Source organism: Typopeltis vanoorti, chromosome 16, assembly GCF_054136105.1.
Source record: "Typopeltis vanoorti isolate ZY-2024b chromosome 16, IOZ_Tvanoo_1.0, whole genome shotgun sequence".
In the NCBI taxonomy this organism is placed as follows: Eukaryota; Metazoa; Arthropoda; class Arachnida; order Uropygi; family Thelyphonidae; genus Typopeltis; species Typopeltis vanoorti.
In genome coordinates this window covers 47,013,508-47,033,382 of record NC_143564.1, presented here as the reverse complement: position 1 = coordinate 47,033,382, position 19,875 = coordinate 47,013,508, and the positions used below count along the sequence as shown (strand labels likewise).

Here is a 19,875-nt window from a genome sequence, read left to right as displayed (position 1 = left end):
TGGACTGCATTGCGTGAAAGTTTTGCGAGTGCAAAGGCAGTGAATGCATTTAATCAAGGTATGATGAACTGTGCATGTGAGAGTGGGACCTCTTGCAATGAGTCTTTACTCCACGGAGGCCTGGTGATGATGATAATAAACATTACAACTGCATTGTGTAAATGGGACATATATTAAGTAATATGTAGTCAGAATTTAAATTGTAAATCAGCATTTAGAATTGAAAAAGATACAAGAAAGATGGTTTCATGTACAATTAAGTGTAAGGGGGGGCACTCTTTCCACTGTTGTTCATCATCAATATGAATCATATTAAGAAGTAAAATGACATTAATTCTCATCAGAATGGAAGATGCAAATCTCTACTCTCCACTTTATGCAATATTACTTTCTGAGAAAAAAACAAAACAAAAGCAGTTAAAGTCTTCAGGATTCCTTATCTTAGCTGATTAACTGCTGTAAAAAATTTTGACCAGAAAATTAGCAATAAAGAGAAAGACTATGAAAATAGGCAGGAACATTGAAAACATCAACTTCACTTGGAAGAATGGGAAACCTGCAGAACAAGTTATAGTTTTCAACTATTTAGGCACAATTTTTTTTTACTGAATTCATATGGCAAATTAAATATGGAAAGAAAGAAAAGAAGCACAGCTATTATGGTGGGAAGTGAATTAATTAATTTATACAAAATAAGAGAGAAATTAGTCAAACACTGAACTAGATATATACAAGACAATGCTCAAACCAATTTTAACTTATGCATGTAATGGCTGAATATAAGTAAAACAGCTGAGCAAAGACCAGAGACAACACATGAGTTCTGCAAAAAATTAAGGGAGTGAGCAGATGGCAATAATGTCAAAAATCTTATTAAATGAAGTTATCTGGAAGGAACCTGAGACTGTTATCATTCAGCAATGAGTAAGCAGAACTAATCTCATTGATATTTAAACAGACTGCAAAAAATCATAATTTTTTTATATGGGATCCACACACAAGAGACTGATTGGACAACCTGTAATATATTGGTACTATACATTGACTAAAAAATGCTATATAAAGATTGACTGATGGTATGCAAATTATAAAGTTGTGGATAGAAGTAAAAAGGGTGACATGAATGAGGTATTTACAAGATTGACACAGGAGAGATTTTTCATGTAGTAGAACAAGGGGAAGAAACAAGGAAAGGGAACAGCCTTGGTTATCATGGAAGGCGGTCAGTAAAAGGGTAAGAAATAGTTTTTTGCATGGAAGGTGATAGGACCACGGAATGTATTGCCTGATAGGGTGAATAACATGCAGATAATGAATGTGTTTAAGGAACAATGTGAATAGTCTTTGTGTTGTCTAAGATTGATCTCTTGTTATGAGCCTTGTGATGCCATAGTGGTCCTAAATAGTAATAATAATTAATTTAGAATTGTGACATTAATGGAATCCAGTGTACCATTATCATTTCAAAATTTAAACATTAATTGTGGATTTTCATTTTTTTAATTTCATACTCTACTAGTTCTCTTCTTTCTTATATGGTTCTATTGGACTGACAAATAAGTTCGTTCAGTTTATGCGTTAGTACAAGTTTACGCCGCTATTGTAGTGCTATCGCACAACGCTATTGCGCAGTTGAAAGGCGACATTTCACATAACCTTTCGGTGAATTTTCGTTTGGCCTACTTCAGTTGCCTGTGTGTGTAACATATTTTTAGAAATGGAAAGAAATAACATACATTACCGGCATATTTTGCTTTTTTATTTCATAAAAGGCAAACGAGCTGCGGAAGCCCATAAAAAAATATGCAGCGTATATGGAGATGGTGCCTTAACAGAACGCATGTGCCAAAAGTGGTTTGCCAAATTCCGTTCTGGAGATTTCGATGTCAGTGATGCGGCGGTCGCCCAACCGAGGTTGATTTGAGTGTTGTGAAGGATATCGTTGACAAAAATCCGTCAAAGTGCGGGAGATTGCTGCAGTACTGAACATATCCCATACACGCGTTGAAAACCATTTGCACAAGCTGGGATATGTTTCAAAACTCAATGTTTAGGTGCCGCATGAATTGACCGAGGCCATTATGACTGCTCACATATCCATCTGTGATTCTCTGCGATGTCCCCAAGAAAACGACCCATTTTTAAAGCAGATGATTACGGGAGATGAAAAATGGGTCGTGTATGATAACGTGGTACGTAAAAGATCATGGGGGCACAAGAGTGCACCGCTGCAAACAACCTCGAAAGCGGGATTGCACCCAAAGAAGATCATGCTCTCTTTGTTATGGGATTATAAAAGTGTTGTCCACTATGAGGTGTTACCGTCAGGCAGAATGATTGATTTAACTGTCTATTGCTCACAGTTAATGTGACTGGCCCGTGCAATTAGTCTTTCACCACGACAATGCCAGACCCCATACATCGTTAACAACCCAGAGTAAATTATTACGTCTTGGCTGGGATGTTTTGCTGCATCCTCCATCTTCAATGGACCTTGCACTTTCCGATTACCACTTATTCCGATCGTTGCAGAATTCTCAGAATGGGAAAACGTTCGCTAATGAGGAGGCTGTCAAAAGACACCTGGATCAGTTTTTCACCAGTAAACCTCAGGAGTTTTATGAACACGGCATAATGAAGTTGGTGGACAGATGGCAAGAGGTCATTGATAAAGAGGGTCAATATATAACTGAAACGTATGTATTATATATATTAAATAAAATGTGTTTCATTCCACTCTGAAAAACCGAACAAATTTATTTGCCAACCCAATATTATTGTTTGGAGCTGTAGTTTTCTATGTTGTTTTATGTGCTTAATGAAGTGTAATGAAATGTAAGTAGAAGACATTAGAATAGCAATAAATAAATACAGATGCTACTTATGTTAATTTATTAATGTAACTGGCATCTGTATTTGTGTATTGTTATTCTAATACTACAGTGACCGCCTCATGTCATAGCATACTATATGGTATTTGTTTTAACATTGTGTATGTAAATGGTAATCTTTTGAATCACTCTAATAAGAAGTTATAAAGTTTTTTTAAGTTATGCTGAAAATTGTTAAAGATTTTAGAATTAGCACCAAATTCATTTGTCATATATAGTATTTAAATGTATCATTATTGACCTTGACGATATATTGTTCTTTAAGCTAGTATTTTTATTCCTTTCAGAACTGTTCACACAGATTCACTCCAACTCATTTATAAACTTTTAATAACATAGTTTTTATTTGTTACTCTTTTTAATAGAACAAATCTAGTCGAAAATTATTTTGCTATCCTGTTACTGGCATTTGTACATACTGGTTTAATAGAGGTAAGTATATGGATTGTTATTTTCTTTTGCAAATGTCAGGTTAATTTTTTTAATCATTTTATTTCAAAGAATTTAAATGTCGAATTTTACTGAACATAGCATTATATTATTCCTTTTTATTCTTTTATATCAGATTTAATTGTCTTACACTCTTTGAGTAAATATAGTCATCGTACAGTATAGAAAAATCATCCACATTTTGCTTAGATATTTCATAAGGTGTATTCTTTATCTGAATGCAGTTATTAAAGTTCTTATATAATTACACCTGAGATTTATTGTTATGTCTGTTATATTATTATAATTTTTATTTTTATTTTTTTGTATATAACCTCATGGTGAGAACCTGATTTTATGACAATCTAACACGATATTTCAACTTTGTAATCAACTTTTTGAAAACTGGTCTATTATATTTCATATTGGATCTCTGATTTGATCAATAGCATCCCTAATTGCTTCAACCTATCTACCTGAATGCTGGTCATCTTCTCAGTCCTTTTTCCTGTCATTTTTGCCCTAAAATTTTGTTTGCTTATCTGTTACCTCCTATTCTGTTTAAGCAACCATATCATCTTAGATTAGCTCTGCTCACAAATGATTGAATATTAACAATTGCAAATTACTTTTCTGATATCTTAAATATTTAAGATATTAATGTTGTCACTCTAAATTTCCTTGAAACTTTCATATTATATGTTGTCTCTAGTCTTTGATCTTGTGTTTTCTTTATAACTCATCCTCTCATCCTGCCACTCAGTAGTATATTAATATTGATTTCAACATTTTTGTATATTCTTAGCTGATCTCTCTCTCTCTCTCTCTCTCTGTATATATATATATATATATATGTGTGTGTGTGTGTATATATATGTGTGTGTATATCTTATTCCCAGTAAATTTATTCAACTGGCTTGCAATTTGTACCATTCTGGCTTATCTCTTTCCATATTTACAGTTAACTCTTTATAGAGAACTCATTGGGACCTCAGGATTTTATTTCTCCTATTTTATTGATTCTAAATAGTTGATTTCTATAGGTCTGCTACTGAGAATATACTTGATGTTTTTTTATTTTCATAGTTTGTCTTTTTATTACTGCTTTTCATACCAATTTTGTCTCAGTAGTATTTAGTTTACCCGAAAATAACATAAGAGGATGATTTCATCTTCATAGAGTGTATAAAAACCAGGCAATGAAATTCTTCTACACCTAAAGACAGTCACACACACACATACATGCCCATTGTGGATTCTAATGTGCAATCTGTTGATTAGAGAGTGGATATGCTGACCACTTTGCCAACCAAGCTGGCTATTTATATACTATTTGAAGTTTAAGATCACTTTAGTATATTAAAAGAAACCTTGAATAGAGATGCTTGTTATATTCCCACGATTTCTCAGTTGTTTGTCATAAGGTAGAAATATTTGTCCTGGCAATGCCTATTTGCTTGCAATCCAGTTTGTTTTTCACTGCTTTTCCCTTCACTAATTTTTCTTTGCCTTTTTTTTCAGGTATGCTTGTACAAATCTTACCTTGTTAGTAGGACATTTCTGTATAATTATACTGTATTTATAAATAATTATACTCTATATGAACTGATTCACATTGTTTTGTTTTCCTCTAAGTGATTCTGTGGTAGTAGCCAAAGCATAATTAGCCTCCAAAACATTTTGAATTTTTCATGATATGTATAATTTTTTGTCTGTACTTTTTTCTATATTCTCTTACCTGATATGCACATTTAGATTCTGATGATGACGCATGTTTTAGTTTACTGGAAGAAACAAATGTCCAGGATAACAAACTAACTTTTATTTAATTAAGCCAATATTTTGCATTAGCCACCAAGGCATCTTCATTCTCTCAAAGAAGAATATTCATCTGCACACAGTCTCAACAGAAGGAAGAAGAAGCATGACGGCACATAAGTACAGAATGGTGTAATCCTACAGTCCTAACCAGCATCCTCCATGTTCACACTTGATGATATCATCAAGTAATGATACTCGCTCATATTTCTGGAAGAAGGAGGCATTCCTTTTATTTTGGTTAGGGAGAATGTTGTAAACCTATGCCATTTTCCAAAAACACATTCTCAGGTTTAAATTCACATAGTGTTAATAAACTAAACAGGTTATTTCCAGTGAATTCAGTTATCTGAATCAAGGACATGATTTGCAACCTCTGAATGGCTGCAGCATAGACTATTTGATATGTGTTTTATTTCCAGACAGATATTGACTGTTTTTCTAGTTTGGCCAAAATAATAAATATAGTGTACATAAATGTAGAATGATCTGAATGATGGAGAGGATCTTTTCATGAGGGAATAAGGTAAGCTAATTTTTGGTAAGGCATGAAAGATGTCTGAATGCTGTTTCTTTAAAGAACTCATATTTTTTCTGAGTTATCCTGGATATAAGTGATAGCAATCATTTTACTATAATAATCTGGGTTTTGGGGAGGATTATGAGAAGAGCATAGTTTTGTGGATTTGATTTTGTTGAGGGGATGATCATTGGCTAATGGTATCACAGATGTTATTGATCTCAGTGGCAAGGCTAATATGGTCTGAACTGATGATTCTACCTCTCTTTGCCAATGTTTTAATGACACCAGAAGGGTTAATGGCATGAAGGATGATGCATGTATGTTGGAGGTTTAATGGAGTATTAACAGCACTAAGAAAGGATTAAAAACTAATTTAGTGCTTCCAATATTTTTTCAGGGAGTACAAATAACACTTGCAACACACACACAAAAACAACACAATACTCAGTGAAACATGTAGGTGAGTCTAAAGTCCTATCTAAGTAGTTTGCCTCTCTGGCCATTTGTAGGCAGCCTAGGATGTAACCTGGGACCTCTGATGATTATTGTTTCTCAAATTTTGGGAAGTTTTATTCATTCACGTTTGTTTAAATTTGGTTGATTTCTGAGTGCCACTACAGATTCCAAAACAGTCTTTCCTTTTTAAATATACTATGGTGGAGCATAATGGTTTTCTTCCAGAAGATCCTTTGAGTAGTATCCAATACATGGTTTGCAAGACCAGATTGACTATAGTCGTCATCGCAAATGTAAGATTTGTGTTCATCTAAACAGATGGTGGCTGATCTACCTGTCTGTCCCTCTAAAGTAAGCCAACTTGCAAGAACGAAGCACTGAGAGAGGGGGGGAGTTGTTCTTTGGTAGAATGGATAAGGGTTTAAAGCTGTGTAAAGGTTGCACTTTTTTAAAGACCTTACTATTTTTACCAATGTGCCCCAGACATAGAGGATGGTGATGCATTTCTGATATCCTTCTGAAGGGATGGCCAAGGAATGGGGGAAGGATTGATTATTTTTTTAATTCTGTAAGCAATGTAGCCATTGGATAGGAAGATGTTGTGTGCATGGTTGAATTCTGTTGGAAGAGAGGTTTGACTGGAACAAAGATTATAGACTCTATTGATTAGTTTTACTGATGCCATATTGTTGAGAAGAGTGGTGGTGGGAAAGTTTATGAATGTATCTGCCTGTGTGAGTGGATTTTCTATATATGAAGGAAAGGTTACCATTTGGAAGGTGTGTCACTAAGGTGTTCAGGAAGGATAGATTATTGTTTTCTTTTTCCACTGTAAACTGGATTCTTGGATGTAGACTATTAAGGTGACTGAGGAAGGTGTCTAATGTGTCTGGGCAATGAGACCAAATAGAGAACACATCATCTAGTATCTTAGCCCTCTCACCCCTACTTGCCAATTTTTATGTGGAAAATTTTGAAAAACGAGCCATAGACTCAGCCCCCTCTCAGAAGAGGCTAAGATATGCAGATGATGTGTTCTCTATTTGACCTCATGGCCCAGACTCATTCCTCATTCACCTCAATAGTTTACATCCAAGAATCCAATTTACAATGGAAAAGGAAAATCACAATAGTTTACCTTTCCTTAGACACCTTAGTGACATGCCTTCTAAATGGTAACTGCTGCTTCACTGTATATCTCCTTAATAAGTAGTAGTTTGTCATGTTAAATCCTGAATAAAGAATTTACTTGTAAAGCTCTGCATTCAGGATCTAACAGCCCACAGTCACCCTTACATAATGTCATTATCTGCCCATTCAAATCAAAATCTGGGAGACTGGGAAAACCCAGGTCTTCATAATCAATCCCACAACACACACACATGCATGATTGCTTCCCGCAAATATCTCTGTTTTCTCTGTTTTGCACTTTTAAACTCTCACCGAACAACACTTTCTCCAAGCACCTAACTCCAAATCCATTTAAGTGCAGTCCATCAGGCATATACAGGTCTTTGCATCCATCAAATTCACTCCACACATCCATAAACTGCATACTGTTCCTCCTGCACAATCATGGTCCTTCTTCTCAGTTCTGTCCTATCATACGAAGGCAGCAGTAATTAATAAGTTTGTTATAATCACAACCTTTACTTTCTTATTCTTCATATTACAATCAGACTTGAAGTAGTTATTTAAAATTTCTAGTCTGTCCTTGTTTGTTCTACAACCAGTTAGACACTTTGTACTGGGACACATAGTGTCAAATCCTTGTCATAGGATGATGAGGATTTGACACTGGATTAGAAACCCATTTGCTTCTCCACATTTCTTAAAGGATATGCAGAAGTATCATTCCTAGTTACCTAGCTTCGATCTTTAAGCAACACTGTACTATATGTTGATTGGTCATAAGATGACAGTAGTATTTTTAATATATATTTCGTATATACAGTAATCCCTCGATTAATGCGCCCCAATTGGTGCATTTCAATGAGTGCGTCATTTTTTTTCGATACCCAAATTCGATTAGTGCGCATATATACATCTTAAAAATAAATTTTACAGATTTTAAAAATTATTGATCTATACATTTTTTATGGCTATTTTAAAAAGTCACTCACCAGAATGTAATAATTTAGTTGCTGATTTACATACTACATTACTTCCATGTATGCTATGTGTACTATGTTCCAAATTTTTAATGCCAAAATTTATGTCATCTACTAATTACGAAGCATTTTCCTAATCATATCTCGTATCTCCTTTGCAATTATTTTCCTTACTTTTTTTATTTTTTTATTTTAAAGTATTTTTTCAACCTTTCATCATGAGTAAAAGAATTAGTGAGCAAAAAAGTGAAAGTGTGAAAATGATTCGAAAAGTAATCAACATTGGAAGAAAAACTTGAAATAATAAAGAAAGTGAACAAGACAAGTCCAGAGCAAAGATATGACAAGAACACAAAAATGGGTGAATCAACTATAAGAGCAGTTTTAAGCAAAGCTACTGAATACAAAGTATTACAATGATTGAATTAGAGAGACTTCTTTGTACACGGATCGAAGATTGTAACCAAAAACAGATCCTGCTAAGAACTGACCTTATTAAATCAAAAGCATTACGTCTTTTTGCAACCTTGAAAGAAAGAGCTATCAATGGTGGAGAAGAAGAATTCCACGTTAGTGCTTTGAGAAATAGCCTACATAATATTCTAATCACAGGCAAAACTGCAAGTGCCGATAAGGAGGTGGCCTCAAATTATCCAGAGATTTGAAGAAAATTGTATAAGAAGGGGGCTATTGTGACCAACAAATATTTAATGTCAATGAAACTGGCCTTTTTTTTTTTTTTTGGAAGCCAATGCCTTCCAAGACTTTTCTGGCTAAATCAGAGAAATCTCAGCCTGAAATTACTGATATATGCGATCCATTTGGAAGCACATTCTTCCACATTGTGTAAATGATTTTAGAGGCTTTTCAAATGAATCTAAGTTAATTAAATCTCATTCTGAGAAACTGAGCGATTCCGACCTGCTAAATTTAGATGCACAGCGGAAAGATCCTGAAGAATATGAAGAAAATTTAATCACTGACAAGCCCAAAGAGATTTCACAGAAACAAATTTAAAATATCTTTTGTGCAACCGAAACTTTTAAGTAGCAATGCTTAGAGACTGGCCCTTGTGAGTAGAGAAGCAGGAAAATTTGCAGAAGTGGCAGTTGTAGGAAAAAAAAGAAACAGAATGCCTGCCAAATCCAGAATAATAGATTTATATTTTGAATATGTTTTATTGTCTTTCAGTTTCATAGTTTTCCTTTAACTAGGCCCTGAGACATACCCTAATTCTTTTATAAAAAAAAAATCAAGGGTAAAAAAAGAAATTTGAGGAATGAATTATACTTTTTTCCATAGGTTATTACATTCGATTAATGTGCCTGTTTTAAAGAACACATTAGACGCACTAATCGAGGGATTGCTGTATCTCAATACATGGGTATGTTGAACAGCAAGTTCCCTGAATTACTTGCTGCCATAGCATCTGTCTGTCATATTATAGATAGATAGGATTCTTTGCGTTGCATACAGCTTCAGACTTCATGAGGTACCCATGCAATAATAAGTAATGAATGAGTTTGCTATAACAGTGTTTACTGTACTGAGAGTTAACTACATAATAATAATAATAATATTATTATTATTTTCTTATTTTTAGTCTCCCACCCACATAACAAATACTAGGGGTGAGTTACATTTTTTTAAAAAAGTATTTCTTTCGTATTTTTATTTATGTTTTACACTGTCATACCATGCTCTAAGACAGGGGTCTCCAAACTACGGCCCGCGGGTCAGATGCGGCCAGCGATATGATTTTATCTGGCCTGCCAATTGGACTAATTTTTCAACAAGAATCCACAAAAAAAAAAAACATGGGGTGTTGATAGATTTCAAACGTATTAATTAAAATTGTGTTCAAAATATATTCCCAAATAGCAAAAAGTAACCGTAATCCAAGTTACAGTCTTTCTGACTGTAAAAGGTCGGTTAAAATGGACTAACGAAAAAAAATTAATTTGAATTTTACAAAATTTTACAAGCAAATTTGAAGAAATTTGCTTGTAAATTTATCCCAATTTTTGGGATAATGTATCTTTGCGAGCAAACTTTTTCTTGAATGAAATATATAAAGTCAAAATACAGGGCAAATTTATCTGAAACATTTGAAATCGCTACTTGTAATTAGCAATTTAAAAATTTGAACCTGAGTTTAATAAGATTTTAAAAATACAAACACAGTTACATCATTCACATTAATGGTTTCATTATAATTTGTGATAAAAATGAGAATTTGCTGTTAGTGTTCGTTGTCATTAATATATGATAATTTAATCTCACATACTCTGTAATCAGTTTTAATCTGCTTTCAATAAAACTCATATATCTAGTTCTGGAGTTTTTTATTTACTACGGCCCGCTAAACAGTGCTGCAGTACCCAATGTGGCCCTCACGGCAAAAAGTTTGGAGACCACTGCTCTAAGAGACTAAAAATGAATATCTTCTTGCTGCTTTAGTCTTCTGTTAAGTAGGATGGGTCTCACAGCAAATGATCAGCTAATCAGCTAACGCCTTTTTATTCCCGTATATACGGGAGTAGGCGAGGCCATTTAGCCCTATCTAACTTTTTGGAGACTGAGTGGGCAGTTCAATCTCCACTGGTACCCAATCAGAGACAGATGGCCCAAGGCTATCACTAATTAAGCGGTACGCAGTGAAGAGAGACGGCTCAAATGTGCCGCCATCTCGTGGTCTCTAACCCTAACACAATATATTTTAATGTCTGAAATAATGTGGGTTCTACGGTCGATTTTCTTGAGTTTACAGGACGAAAAACCCGAGTTTCCGGGAGGAAAAACCTGCTTGCCCGTGCCAGAGATCGACTAACTCGGGAACCGGTCGAAAAAAGGCTTAGAAAAATTTCCTCTAGTCGCCGACTAGACTCGAAACCAAGACTTCCTTCGTGCGGCCTAGCGCGATGGTGTGCAAACGCCACATCCACTGAGCTACACAGGCTCACAGCAAATGATGCAGTTCTTTTTCCTAACCAAAACTATAATTCACATACCTCTGTGTGTTGACTTGGACATATGTGATTGTCTTTAGGTGCTGGTTGAATTTCATTGCTCAGTGTAAATCAACACCCTGCTTATTGAAAGCCTGAAATGGTTTGAAAAAGTTCCATGTTTGGTCTCTAGAGCGCAATTTTTGGATGAAGAAAAAAAAAAAAAAAGAAGAAAAATACAAAGAAAATAAGATTAAATTATAGGGAAAAAAATCTTTGCCCATCTATAGTACTGATTTGCTAATAGTCTTACCACCTTTTATGGATGGGAATCAAAAGTAATTCCATCCCCATATTGGGATTCAAATCCACAACTAATTGGTTGAAGAGTGAGTATGTTAACCATTTTCATGCTCTGATTGCATGTCCTTGGTCCCAAATGTATAATCATATACTTAAAAATGAAAATGCATTTAATTGACATTCATTTAGTCTGTTCAGTTTATCTGCAAGATTCTGTACACTTCCCTTATCACTTGTCTCAGCTTAGCATAACCGGCAACTAACTTGATAATGCATCCTTTGGACTGTCCCCAAGTCATTAATTATATAAGTTAAATGATAATGTCCAAGTAAAGAACCTTTTGGTACACCACTGGTTGCCCATCTCTAAGTATCAGCACTTTCTTAATAGTTTTCCAGTCCCTGTGAGTTATCAACAGAATTAAGTTCTATGCAAAGCTATTAACAGGATTCCATATGTGGAATCCTGTTAATTGCCTTTGCAAATTTCAGAAATATGATATATTAATTTACCTTTGATGTGATTCTCTTATACATCATACAACATTAGCTGATTGCTGAAGCAAGATCTACACTTAGCAAAAATATGCTACCTCTATAGATGATCATAGTGCTATGTCTACTACCTTCGTTTGGTTCAAGGGCCCAAACAAGTACTGATACCATAGATATATCATTTAATAACAGAAGTAAGAAACAAAACAGATCTGACACCAGTATAAATGTACTAGTGTTTCTCATAACCCACGTAACAGGTGAAAATCCAATAAGGAAAATGCCATCTTCTTCATTTAGAAGAACTGGCAGGATCTCCAAAACATTTAAGAACATACTTTCTGGTGATATTCTTGAGGAAACATCGATGGGTGGAATATCAACTATAGTAACCCCTCACAAAATACTAAACTCTTCTACAAGAGGGATATCAGAATGAAATCTTCTTGATGTTCCAGATGAAGAGATATGCTCAAGAGCTTAAAGATCAAGGAGTGACAGGTATGAGCCACATTCTGATATGTAGGGATGGTCACCTGGTTCATCCTGGTCGGAGCCAGGTTACCAGATTACTTTTGATACTCCTAAGCCTCCAACATCTGTAAAAATAGAGTATCTCCACTGTCCTGTTAGGCAGTGTGTCACTGATTCAGTGAGATACTTTAAATTTCAGAAAGATGACTATGCCCAAACTGCCTGTCATGGCTCTACTACATGTAGCCAAAGTGGAAATAAAGAAGATTATAATAAATCTTGCTCTGCCAAGAAAGCGAAATTGCATCAACTGTGAAGAAATCATCCAACCTATTCCCATGCATTTAAGAGGCAGAAGGATAAAAGAGAAATACAAAAGATAAAAAGAAACAAAATATATCAGAATGCCAAGAGAAAGCTAGATATCTCCAACACACCTCTTCTTAAATCCTCTTATGCTGAGATTGACAGTTAAAAAAATATCAACAGCAACTCAAATTCATATGTCTATCTGCCATCTGGTAATTTCACCATACCTGCTTTATGATTGTAATTGCTTCTCTATAGAGTGCATCAGCTGCATAATGCATGGTCTCACTCCTGCAACAACTACAAAAATGGTGATGTTTGATGAGAACTCACTTGTTCAGACAAAAAAAAAAGTTATGGCAAGGATATCACTGAAAGAAAGATAAACAACCAGATACCCTCCACAGAAAAAATGGATACTTCATTATCCAATGAAAGTAAATAAACTTACCAGCTGATCCTAACACAACAGATAATGTAGTGAATATTTTTCCAGAGGAAAAGATGGACACTTGCCATCCATATTTCCCTAAATCAATAGATAAATATAAACATAAGAAAGGCAAGCCTTCAACTTCTCTGAAATTGAAGGTCTTTTTGGAGAAATTGCAGATTTCACCGAAATATCAATGATATCAGGGTTTTCTACTATTACAGAAGCATAAGCCTTTCTCTTTCTGTCCATGGAAACATAAATATGTTTCCTCTAGACATCAACAGAAAGGCTTTGCAACCAAGTGAGAACCCCACATTAACGCATTTTGCCAGAACTGGAAATGGGCCTGTTTGTGACTGCTTGGTAGCATAGCAACTGCTCATGGTGCAGTTACTGTTCTAGCAGGCAGTCATACTCCTTTTCAATCTGTCCTTCTTAATACTGTGCCAAAAGTAGTAGCCTATTGCCTATCTATAGGATTTTTTATTATTCAGTTAAATGAGATCAAACTTAATATTGCAACTGCCTGAGCCCATACTTCTTATGGGTGACTTTAATGTGCACAACACTCTGTGGGGTTGTGTCAACACAAATGGATGAGGCCATATCATTGAGCGAATGCTTGACAATAACAGACTATTTCTTCTTAATGCTTTGAATAAAAAAAAAAAAGTGCATATATATACTTCTATCTCCCCAAAACAGTATTGATGTATCTATATTTTAACCTTGCAGTTGTAGTAAAACTGTAAATATATGTTGGCTTTTGAGTTTTGCAGGGAGATGCTGTGATTTCTTGGCAGTCTTTGCAATTTTTTTTTCATGTATTTATATGCTATATATATATATATATATATATATATATATATATATATAGTAAAATAGAGTTGAATGACTTAAACCGAGAGTTAGGTAAAAAAAAGGGGGGTTTAATAGTAAAACACAACTAGTTTCGGCTTATAACAGCCTTCATCAGGTGACATTATAAAGGAAAAGAAAAAACACTAAACACTGAAGGTTAAAAAAACTATGAACAACATAGAGAGTCTCTATACATAATTAGCATGAAAATGTTGTAGTTGTATTTAAAGCTGTTCTTTCATTTGTTGCATTGTTGGGAGAGTATGTGCTTGCAGCATCACGTGAATGGCTCAAATTCGTGAAAATTCAGGCAGTACATGATTACAGCTGAATGACTATCTGGGAGGTTGTAGCTCAAGTTATTATTTAGATGTTCAGGGTTGAGGATGATTTCCCTAGATTCTACAATTTTTTTCTCCAATTTATCATGGCAACGAAAGATGTTAGTAGATCTGTCCCAGCGGACTGTATGACTTGGGTTTTCATCATTAGGATCAGCCGAAAAAAGGATATGGCTTGATAAGGCACTGACTCGCTGTCTCTTGTAAGCAATGTCCCTCATGTGTTCCTCCCTACGTAATTCAATAGATTTGTCCGTCTGGTCAAAATAAGGAATATCACAATCACACCATATTTTGTACACACCAGGATATATAAGATGATGATGATGATGACAAGGTTTTGGGTGGCTTATTAAGGAGCGGATTTTTGGAGGTGGAGTGAACAAAGTTCTGATATTGTATTTTCTTAGAACCTTGGCTAATTTTTGTGAAACTGACCCTTATGTAAGGAATAGATATATTGCCTTTAAATGTATTTATTTCTTCTGTGTGATGACGGAGGATTAAGAAGGAATTTTTCAATAATTCTTTCAGAATATCCATTAAGTATGAAAGTAGTTTTGAGATAGTTGATTTCTTTTTGAAGTTCATTTGGGTCATCAAGAAGAGAGCGAGCTCTCTGTCCCAAGGTAGAAATTATTCAAAGTTTTTGGGGAGGGAAGTGATGGGACTGACTATAAAGATATCTGTTGGTATGTGTAGGCTTTCTATACATCGAAATTTTAAGTTTACCAGAAGAGCGGGTCAGTTTTACATCTAGAAAAGGCAGGGAATAATAAAGTTCACAGCAGTTTCAAGCTCTGCTGTGAACTTTATACTTCGATGTCGACTATTGAGATGTTCCATGAAATCCATTAGGGAATCATGTCCATGGCTCCAAATGAGGAAAATGTCATCCACATAACGTTTCCAAACTTTAGTTGTTAAAGCAAAGGAAGAGATAGCCTTGGCTTCAAAAATCCTCCAAGTAAATATTTGCAAGAACAGGGGATAAAGGATTACCCATCGCCAGACCATGATTTTGCTTGTATATAGTATCTTGGAATCTAAAGTAACCGGACTTGATGCAATGGGTAAGTAAGGCCCACATTTTTTTGGATAACTTGTCTTTGAGTAATGTTATGACTTTGTCTGTTGGGATATTAGTGAACAAGGAAATTATGTCGAAGCTAGCTATGATTTCATCTTCATTAACTGTCACATCCTTAATGTATGAAACAAAGTCCGCTGTGTTATTGATAAAGGATGAAGACTTGCCTGAAAAACATTTGAAGTATTTTGCAAGATGTTTAGAAAGTTTGTATGTTGGAGAATCAATACCTTCCACAATGGGATGTAGTGGGATGTTTTCCTTATGGATTTTTGGAACTCCATATATGTGCAGAATAAGAGGATGGAGAGAGCGCGGAGACAGGAAAACGTTTTGAGACAGTTCAGTGGTAGTTTTTAATAAGTTGTTGGTATGATTTTTAAGTTCTCGAGTTGGATCTCTCTCAAGTATTGAGTAGGTATCACTTTGTAGTAATTCAAGCATCTTATTTTGGTAATCTTCAGAGTTGAGGATAACTGTTGCATCGCCTTTGTCTGTGGGAAGAATAATTATATCTCTGTTATTTTTTAAACTCTTAATTGCTTTGTGTTCTGTTGAAGTAATGTTATCTGCAGGTGGTTTTGCATTATTGATAATAAAGATGGATTCGATATGCAGAAGTTTTGCATCTTGTGAAGGGAGGAATGAAGTAGCTTTTTTCTATTTTGATAAGGAGTGATTCTTTTGGGATAAATTTTGGAGAAGGAATAAAATTTAGACCTCTACTATGGATGCTTTTTTCTTCGTCTGAAAGTATGTGACAAGATTTGTTAATTACGACTTTGTCGAAGTTGATGTGGGGTTTCCTATTATTTTGTACTCTTTTATATATATATATATATATATATATATACAGGGTGTTCGGGATAAATTTGACATATTTATAATTAATTATATTTTTCCGTAAGTTACATGTATTAACACACACTTCTCTTCATTTGAAAGTTTGGACCCTTCTTCATTCATATACAAGATGTCAGAAAGGATGGATAGCTGGAACCCACCTGAATCATGGAAGAGAATAACTTGTATCATGATGATTCGTGCCCGCCATCAAAATAAGGATATTACGACTGCTGCCCAATGCTCCCTGAATACAGTAAAAACAATCAGGCATGAACTAGAGACTTGCAATGGTGACTACGAGGATGTAGCAAGAAGAAAGATCCCTAGCAGACGATCTGATTGCGTTCGTACAGCAGAATTCCTCGCAAATCTGCAGGAACAGGTGTTGAAGAACCCTGGCATTGGAATTCGGGCTTTGTTCGTGGAGTTGCTAACTGTAGTCAAGCCCTGGATAACAAGGGTAGCCAATGGTAGGCCGTATGTATGGTAGCAGGATTCGGCCCCTTGCCACACCTCTGGGAAAAGTCAAAAATGGTTGTCTGAAAATTTCTACGACTTCACCAGTCCAAATGTTTGGCCTCCAAACTCCCCAGACCTTAACCCCATGGATTATTTTGTATGGGGCGCAGTTGAAAAAGACACCAATCGCACTTCCAGTAATACAAAAGCCCAGTTAATGGATAAAATTAAAACAGTTTTTGCGGCCCTTCCCAGGGAGACTGTAGCATCAGCTTGTTCGAGGTTCCGAAGCAGAATTGAAGCTGTGATCGATGCTAATGGTGGTTATTTTGAGTAAATCTTGTTGATAGTATTGTAATTAACTCTGCCTGTAATGTTTTTTTGTCAATTCATTAAATTTAATAGATACAAAGAAGATTTTCTTTTTCCTTACGAAACTGTCAAATTTATCCCGAACACCCTGTGTGTGTGTGTATATATATATATATATATATATATATATATATATATATATATATATATATACACACACATATGAAATCCATACATGAAAGTTGCAGAGCCTGTCATAGCAATTCTTTCTCCTTAACTACTTGCCCACAGCTTGAGCAGCTGAAGGTTTTAAACCTTAGGAAAGACAGTGTGGGAAACTGTTTTCCAAAGAAGAGAATTAAAGGGAGTGAGAGAGAAGGAAGAGATATCATTTGGCAGATTTATTTATTTTTTTTTTAATTTTTTTCCTCCTGGAAACTCAGGTTTTGTGATCTTTGCAAAGCATCCCACCTGAGTGAGGGAGAAAAAAAAAACATGCAATTAACAGACATAAAAACAATAACTAAGTTGCATAGCTTAGTTATTTTGACATAAATCTTGACTATTAAATATGTTGGTGGATTGAGGATTGTTCATTTGTTGTTAATCACATTTGGTTTGCAGTGCTGATACATACATTCTGCCCTGTTATCCAAGAGAGCAGTAGTTGGGTATCACTTGTTTGTTTTATTATTTTGTTTATTTTTTTAATATTTTTTATTTATTTTTTACATAAAGAAACCCTGCTCTGGAGATTAAATGTGGGAAATTTTCAAGTCACTTCAGACCTTCGTTGTGCGGTGGTCTCACTAGGCACTGAAATTCATCTTCTTCCTAATGATTATTGTATATGTCCAGGGCAGGAATTGAAACTATAGCTGGTTGTATGGCAGGTACATAATCACTCAGTCATTCTGACATTTTCTTTAAATTAAATAAAATATATTATGAACTCATTAAAGCAAAGTGTTTTGTTAGGGTCATGGTAAGCACCCTTAAATCTTGTCAGATTCTACCTGAAGGACAGAAAACAATACTTCATTTTTTTTGTGTGTGTTTTAGTCTTTGTTCATATTATTTTTAACCGTGTTAAACAAAACAAGATGAAATAAATATTCATTTATTTATGAAATAAGATATTTATTAAGTAATATTTTGCACTGACTGTTATTGTTGGTGTTGGAAATGGTTCAAATTATAATGTACAAAAGAACTAAACTCTGATTTGTTATCCTGTAATGTTTGAAGACCAATTCCGATCCAAAACTGTAAAGAAGTTTACAGTTTTTGAATGATGAGCTACCTAATTTTTAGTAAATTACTGTAGCCATACTTGTTTTAATTTTAGCTGTTGACTATAGAAACATTTTTTATCACTTGTAGCAATTCTGTTTATCTCACTCAAGTTTTTTAACCATCTATTCCTCTCAAAATGTGGTGGTCAAGCCTTGACTGGTCACAATGACCATAGGGCAAAATTACTTTTCCTGGATGAGATAGAGTAATAAGTTTGTTCTTTGTTGAACAGATGAAGGTGGCTAGTTTGTGTGGTTTGAATGTGGCATGTGGGTTATATTTATTTAGTACTTTAAGCTATCTTTTCAGATGCATTCCAGATATAGAGGATGGAAATAGTTGTGCTTTGTCTGTGTATGTTTTAGTTTTAGTATTCTGTGTTAGAGTTTATAAGAAGTGTAGCTATTGGCTAAAAATATATGGCAGAGGTATTTGACTTCTGGAGCAATAGCTGTGTTATTAGAACAAATTGTCTTACCTCTTTGAGCTGGTGTTTTAGGGATACCATGTTATTAGCCTTGGATGATAAATTGATTGTTTATGTATCTTCCAATTTGTGTTGGGTTTCTATAAATTGGAAAAAAAAAATGTAACAGTTTGATAAATGTGACTATTTATGTTTTCTAAGGGTTAGACATATGATCCTTTTTCTATTATGGAGTATATAGTATTGGCTGTTTAAAGACATTAAAAGTGCACTTCAGGGTAGGAAAAAAATAATCAAATTTTATCATTTACAACAATAGTCACATGTCTTTCAATGAAAAGTCAAGACACACTGAAAATATATATGGTAAGTCAAGAGTTTACACTGGAAGATACATGGACATACATAGACAAGCATGTCATCATCCAGCTCAGCAATATGCTTTGCTTAAAATACTTAACTTGTAATCAGTATTGGTGATTTTCTTCCTTGACTACTTGTATAATAACTAAAACACTTTTTTTGAATGTTAGTCAAGTGGGTTTTAATTTACTGTCCTACATGTTTCGCCGATTTTTGCTATTGACATCTTCAGGGAATACAATTGGTAAGCTATATGAAGGTAGCAGACTAGGTTTTAACTGACAGTTAAAACCTAGTCTGCTACCTTCATATATTTTAACTGACAGTTAAAACCTAGTCTGCTACCTTCATATAGCTTACCAATTGTATTCCCTGAAGATGCCGATAGCAAAAATCGGCAAAACATGTAGGACAGTAAATTAAAACCCACTTGACTAACATTCAAAAAAAGTGTTTTAGTTATTGTAATCAGTATGTTTGTTCTAATGAAACAACTCTTGTCACAGAACTCAGCTGACTGCTTTTGCCACACAGTGTTAGCCAATAACTGCATTCCCATAAAATAGGTAAAATTATGCTCTCTCTCTCTCTCTATCTTCCTCCCTAAGCACTCAGGACCAGAGCACAAATTTTGCTGGCCTGGTTGGTTGAATGGACCTCTTCTCTCTCTTCATCCAATAGGTTATG

The 19,875-nt window shown here is 34.7% G+C and overlaps 1 protein-coding gene across 2 annotated transcripts in view; it reads left to right on the top strand.

The window, feature by feature from the left end:
- Positions 1–19,875, top strand: part of rictor (rapamycin-insensitive companion of Tor) — a 955,009-nt gene that overhangs the window by 262,966 nt on the left and 672,168 nt on the right. For both annotated transcript variants that reach the window (XM_090406113.1, XM_090406114.1), the window contains exon 11: positions 3,257–3,323. In XM_090406113.1, coding sequence (XP_090262239.1) covers positions 3,257–3,323 — 67 coding nt within the window. The remainder of the gene's footprint in view (positions 1–3,256; positions 3,324–19,875) is intronic.